General features: G+C 40.3%; 1 protein-coding gene across 5 annotated transcripts in view; it reads right to left on the bottom strand.

The window, feature by feature from the left end:
• Positions 1-641: 641 nt before the first annotated feature.
• Positions 642-6,754, bottom strand: part of SOS1 (SOS Ras/Rac guanine nucleotide exchange factor 1) — a 53,099-nt gene continuing 46,986 nt past the window's right edge. For all 5 annotated transcript variants that reach the window (XM_075413391.1, XM_075413395.1, XM_075413393.1 and 2 more), the window contains 5 exons: positions 5,918-6,090; positions 4,817-4,933; positions 4,383-4,647; positions 3,192-3,310; positions 642-1,816 (listed from right to left, as the gene is read on the bottom strand). In XM_075413391.1, the coding sequence (XP_075269506.1) occupies positions 1,322-1,816; positions 3,192-3,310; positions 4,383-4,647; positions 4,817-4,933; positions 5,918-6,090 (1,169 nt within the window). In that variant the 3' untranslated portion in view covers positions 642-1,321. The remainder of the gene's footprint in view (positions 1,817-3,191; positions 3,311-4,382; positions 4,648-4,816; positions 4,934-5,917; positions 6,091-6,754) is intronic.

Genomic DNA, 6,754 nt, shown 5'->3' with positions numbered 1-6,754 from the left:
GAAGTTTTACAACATGTAATAATTCACTTTGGGAGTAACCCAGCTTCTCAAATACTACTAAATTATTACTTTGTAACACATGCCAAAGCTGACTTCTCTTTACATGCTTATTACTAAAATACATACACTGAACTAGGAAAAATACGTACCACAACATGTGCTTTTATCCCCTTCAGTGCTTAACTGAAAAACTGAGTTGTACACTTGTCCGTGTAATAACTTATGTCAGCCAAACATATCTGTATCTTTATTTCAATTAAATTAAAAACAATCTGCAAGTATATTTATGCAACGTTCACTATATACACATGATTTATGCAACTGCAAGGCAATTCTATGTATGCTGATTCATCTATTGTTAGTAAAACATGACAATAGCTACAGAAGTTGACCAGTGAGTGCCTCTTTTCACAAGTGACTGTTTTCATGGCATGACTGAAAAAGAATAGCTACTAGCCATGAAATGGATTATCAGTAAACCTTAAAAAGAACGTGATATAACCTAGCAGAGATTAACAGTCTTCTAAATGTAGTAGTATATTTACTTCAGATGATAGTGCTGCTTTTTAAAAAAAATTTGCCGTCATCTTAATGGTGTAAGACTTTCATCTGCTTTATCTAAAGAAAGCAATAATTAGACATTACGCTTCCTGGCAAAAATTTATTTTTGAACTGGCACCATAATATTTCAGAAAATAATAATAAAGTACCTCTTTGGTGAAGCCTAGGTACCCCCTACTACTCATTGTAACAACTTGTAAACAGGACTGCAATACAGTGCTTTGCCTTAATTCTAGCTCGGTTAGGTACCACAGATCTTCCTCACAGTCCTTCTCATAATTTTAGGAAGGTATTTTAAAGCAGGGAGTAAAGCAAAGGAAAATTAAGGATATAAAGTTCCCTGTTTGAGATTTTTAAAAGTGCATAATGTTTTCATTCCAAAAACTGTGCCACTGTATGGAACTGATGGATACAACACTGTTTTCCTTCCTGTACTGGACATTATTGATCATTACACAAACACAGTCTCTGCTCATTGGCCAAAGAAGTCCCACAAGTCTGTTTTCTGGTACAATCAGTTGTCCAATTACTTTAGAACAATGTCCTGCATACTAAAACAAGAATAGCAAGTTAACCGGTTTTTCCACTAGAAAGTCTGTCTTTGCAATTCCATTTCTGTACACTGCATTTCCAATCTATTGGAGAGTTTTTAGTGTTTGGCATACACATCCCAACTCCTTGGCACCACCAGGTTCAGTGCATCCATTGCCAGCAACAGACGTAGCACCAGGAAAATGCGACTCCCAGCATAAGGGATAGTTCAGGAGGAGTGGGCATTCTCCAGCAACGGTGGTCCGTCTCGATGCATCGATGGGTGTGTGTGCTCCCTTTTGTAAGTTTTTGGAGGAAGCTTTGGGATATGTTGAGAAGTGCTTTGTCGTGGAGGAACAGGTGGTCCAGCAACAGAATGGAGGTCCACGTCCTGCGGTATCAAAGGTGGTGACGGAAGATGCCTCCGTGCTACATGTGGAGAAGGTGTCTGAGGGGGAGGGGGAGTAAACGGAGATGGACTGTTTGGGAAAAAGGTGTTACCAAGTTCGCTTTTTCTCCCCAGTGGTGGAGGCTGGAGGTGTAGTGGTGAGCTAGAGAAAACATCTGGAGTTCGCACAGGTTCTCGTGGTGGTAACACAGGAGGGCTTTCAGGGGGGTCAGAGATGCAGGTCCGGTCAGGCACTGAGTACCTTGGTGAATACACTTTAGAGGTTGGTTGCCTAGGAGGGATTGCTGGTGGGCTGTCCAGGTGCGCAGAAGTAATCTGAGGTACACAAACATTTCATTCAATAAAATTTTAGAGTGGCAGTAAAGAACAGAGCCCTGCTGTGAAATGGAAGCAGAGCTCCTGCCCTGCAGGTTGTTCTTATTGAGCTAAAGGGAAGGTACAGCAAGCAGGTGCAGAATCAAGACAGGGAGTAAGCAAGCAAAAAGGGAGTGGCAGTGCCTGAAAAACAGGTTTCTCAGAGTAATGTAGGCAGAAAAGGCAGTGACTGGATGTGCAGGGGGAAAAGCAGGGGTCTACCAATACATGAGTTAACAGCCAAGGATGGAAGGAATGAAGAGGCACAGAGAGAGGGACAAAGACAAGGCAGCAATGGTCAAAGCAGCAATATCCATGCTAGTTCCAGGTCTGCTTGGTGGGTAGGTCTGGTTATCTTCAATCACCTCCCCAATAACAAGCACTCTGGGTGGTAATAATGCCAGATATTTCTCCAAGAAAATGAGGAAAAGCAAGGGGCAGATGATGCTGAACAGGGGAAAAAGAACCCCAAAACACTATGCTCAGAAGATGGAATTAAGTAGTTAGAGTTACTGAAGTGAATAGTTCCCAAGCTGCAGACCACAGTGACAGCGTAACTGGTTTCCAACACCCTATCATGGGTACGATGTTTTCAATTACATTTTGGTAGGAATGTGACATGTTAAACTCCACTGGCTGACAGCATGGTCACCTGTAGTCTGAAAACAACTTGCTGAAGAGCCACAGACAAGCCCTCTTCAAAGACATACATGCTCTGAAGTAATTTTGAGTGGGATTTTCAAATCCACCCAATTCTCTCAAGTCACAAACCAGCCCCCACTGGAATCAAAAGACATTTGATGCTGTCTGCAACAAAGGCTGGATCAGATCCCAAATGCCAGACAAGTAGGAAAGGAAAATGAAGCAATGGCTCAAGCAGGCAGGCAGACAGGACAGGTAATCAAGAAGGGAAAGCAAGCACTGAGCAATACAGCATCAGGATCAATTATTCTAATAAACCTTTTCAGAGGACTGAGGTGTGTACATCACTTTCCATCATTACTATTCTTCAGTTCTTTCCCTCTACTAATACACCCCAAAATTATACTCTGGGACAATTATCAGAGATGGAAACACATGTCTGAAGCCTCAAGTTCTCACAGGCAACGTGAAGGCTTGAGCATAGTGGATCAGTAGGTAATAGACATTTCTAACCCTAAATTTAGGTCCCATCTGTTAATTTTAATTTGTTTGGGATCAGGACATAATGAGGCAGAGCTGTGAAGGCTTCAAATACACGGCCATTCTTCAAAAACACCTGTATTATAAGAGTTACTTTTCTATCATACCCTGCCCTCTGCTCCCAGAAAAAATGCCCTTTTCTCTCCTTACTTACTTTTGATGGAGAGGATTCAGCTGGGGCAGACTCTGGTCTTCTTCGTGGAGGAACTGGAGGGGGAACATGCGCTTCATCTGAATTTTTGGTAAAGTTTATGGATGACACAGAAGCAGATCCTAGCAGACAAAAAAAAAATCCTCACAATGATGAACTTCTGTTCAACTTAGTATATTTCCTTTATTGCTGCCAATAAAGGTGTCATAAATAATAAAATTGCTCATAAAAGCAGCATGAATCAAGATGATGTTAAAGACAGACAACAAAACAACCCTCTAACTTGCGGCTTCCAGACAAACTGCTTTTCTGAGCTGTAATCATCTCTGTGGCCATCAGTTTCTGCACATTCTTAAGTAATTCTCAAGACCAAAACCAGACCATAAAGTAGTTCTTGTATCACAACAGCACTAAAACAATATCCTGAACCCACACTTGATGGGCCAAGCCAACAATGAAGAAATACCTTCTTCTGAAGAGGTATTCCAGAGACCTGGCTTGGACACTCAGCAATGTCACTGCTCTGTTAAGCACCTCCTTGTGGCAACCAGCGGAACACAGGACTAACCTCACGGTTCCTTTGAAAGCCCATATACATCAAAGGAGGCTATGTCCACTAAAAACTACTGAAAGCACACGATAAAATATGAGCTTCCTTATATGTTGGTGAAGACAGAAGAAAAAACAGGCATGGATGGGTCCTGATGGATTTAAAGCATGGAAATACGGATTTTAAGTATTGCAGGAAAACCATCCATATGCACTGAAACCAATGCAGAATGGCAGACAGCAGAATACGGCACCCACGAAACATTCTTTTCTATTCTCATTGTTCACCATCAAACAGATACTCACCGAATATATTCACCACATATATATATGGCAGAAACTCCCACAAATATTTGTTCAGGATATCTATTGGCACTAGAGATATATCTCTGCCTTCTGTTTTGACAGCTTCTCCAAAGATGTGTAATACTCTCGATGTAACAGACCTAATTCTGTCCTGTTTCTCCCTTTACAATAAAAACTTATTAAAAGAAGAAATAAACCACACTGAAACTTTTTGCTGCCATAAGGAGACAAAAGCAATTATTTCCATAATCACTTTATAAGACTAAACATGATTTCATCTGTTTAAGACCACAAAAATCTAATATGCGCATTCTTGGTAGACTACCTATTAGCACCTACTTGCATGAAAAGGGCTTGAAGGATCTGAGTCAAACACACTGCAGGCATCTGTAGTACTTGAAGTAGCAGAAGCAGGGGGAGGGGTCAAAGGTGTTCGGGGAGAGTTTGGTGCAGATGCTGTAGTTTCAGTCTCGCTCTCTGGGATGCGGCTGTAACTAATTTTCCTTGGCTCCTGTTGCAGGGGTGTAGGATGTCTCATGGTACCTGGCCTTGGATTAGAGGGACGAACACCTGGGGACTTGAGAGGATAGCTGTATTTTTTGGGCTGAAATGACAAAAAAAGATAATATCAAACAAAATTAAAAGGCCACAAGATCACCTAAATGTAGCTTTGTATTTATGAAGTTAGAGATCTAAAATGACATCTGCTATCAGTGAAAGATGAACATAAGCATTTTTTGAAAAATACTAACAAAAATAAATTGAATACTAACAAATCTTGGTGGAGGCTTGACATTTCGTGGCTCTATCTCTAGTGACTTGTTGAACAGATAATCTGTAAATTCTGTCTCCATGCTGTTTCCCATGGGATTCAGGTTTTCAAAAAATTTCTGAAATACAAGAAGGCAGAAAACTTGTCAGCTAAGCTACTTCTTAGTAGCTTAGTACTGTTTGTTTCTACTGCACAAATGATTCCAGCTGTTCCAGAGAAGAGAGAAAATGCTGAAGTCAGAAGTAATGATAGATTTTTAAGTTATTAAATCTGTTTGTTGCCAGCCCTTTGCTAGGCATTGCTACTGCTATGCTTGGACTGAAAACCAACTGTGCAAGTACCCTAAATACTTCCTGCAGTGCAAAAATCAGACCAGGTTAGCTCAAATGCCTTCAGAAGAAGCTGTATGTAGTCCATCTTGACACTGATGCAGGGAAGACTGCTATCACAATGCAATCTGTGAAACCCTGAGGAGAACAAACAACAAAAGAAAAATCTTCCAGAATCTCTTAAGACAGCCTCTCCTATGACTCTCTGAAAGTATACAGCTCAAAACATATTTCAAAAAAAAAAAAAAAAAAAAAAAGAAAAGGAAGAACGGAAAGCAAACAGAGAGAGGACTGCTTAGAGAACACCACAGACCAAGGAGAACAAATGCCAGGAGAAAGAAAAACGTAAGCATCATCAGCGCCAACACATGATATAAACGCAGTGCTACCAGTTAAACCCGGAAACATAAAGGCAGTGTAACAGAGGAGGAAAATAACAACTGGGCTCACGGGACAAACACACACAATTGAGTGAAGAACAGTGAGAATCTGGTAGTTTTTGTTCCTGTTTAGCACTGATCAGTAAGAAAATCTATCTACCAACATCCCAACAGCTGAAAAAACAAACTAAAACCCACCAAACTGCAAGCATTGAGCTTTCTGCCTTTTCTTACAGCAAGACCTGAGAGAGACGTTATGACAGGCCTTCTGCTAATGCCTGATTCAGTCCAACTGAATCTATGTGAATTCAGTCTATCTTTATGGTCTATCAGCTGACAGAGTCACCACAGAAGTAGCTCAGTGCATGGACTCAAGGAAAGGACGCCACTTACCCTGATGTCAAACTCCACTCTTAAACAATATGGCTGGTTCTGGTACTGCTGTATCTCTCCTGTTATTTCAGCTACTTTTCTTCTCTTGCTGAAGTTTATAAGATCTTTCCCATGTCGCTTTAGAAATTCAGGGTTGCCTTCTTCTGTTTTCAAAATGTTAGTTAAGTAAATCCCTAAAGAGCACACAGTAGAGGTTCTCAACATACGGTACAAAACAAGGAGGAAGTCACATGACTGGAATACAAAAAATTCTTAAACTAATGAATTTGTGTACTATTACTTAGAAAAATTCTCTGCTAGGGCCAATAAAAGAATCACACCTAGTTTTTCTAGTAAGGACAACAATTGTCATATTTTAATATGCCTTTTCCATAAAGTTGCCTTTTTTGCATCGAAGTCTCAAAGTCTATGCATCTTTCTTTTGTTTAGGAAGCTCATACAATTGAACACTACTAGCATTTTTCAAGAGAAGAGTACACTGGATTCAAGTGCTTTCTCTCAACTGTTAAGCCTCAGTTAAGCTCTACTCCATCAGAGACCTTAGCTAAGCTCCAAAAAATTATTTTCAGGTTTTATTCTTCTGTTTCACTCTCCACTCCTGGCTTCATAATTGCATCAAATCATTTGAACATTAGAAAGAAAAGAGCGCTCTCAAGTCCATAGACAATATATCTGGAACTGTCATTATGAGTCTTCTAAGTATAACTTGAGAGAAATAACTGAAGCTATTCATGTGTGATCCTGCTAACCTCTACATATCTCTGAAGCAGGACAGAAGGTTTCTTAGTTGATCTTATCTTTCTTTGCAGAGCTCTGGAGTATATCTTTCCCCAGTCT

Source organism: Opisthocomus hoazin, chromosome 2 (genome assembly GCF_030867145.1).
Source record: "Opisthocomus hoazin isolate bOpiHoa1 chromosome 2, bOpiHoa1.hap1, whole genome shotgun sequence".
Taxonomy (NCBI): domain Eukaryota; kingdom Metazoa; phylum Chordata; class Aves; order Opisthocomiformes; family Opisthocomidae; genus Opisthocomus; species Opisthocomus hoazin.
This window is presented reverse-complemented; position numbering and strand designations above follow the sequence as displayed.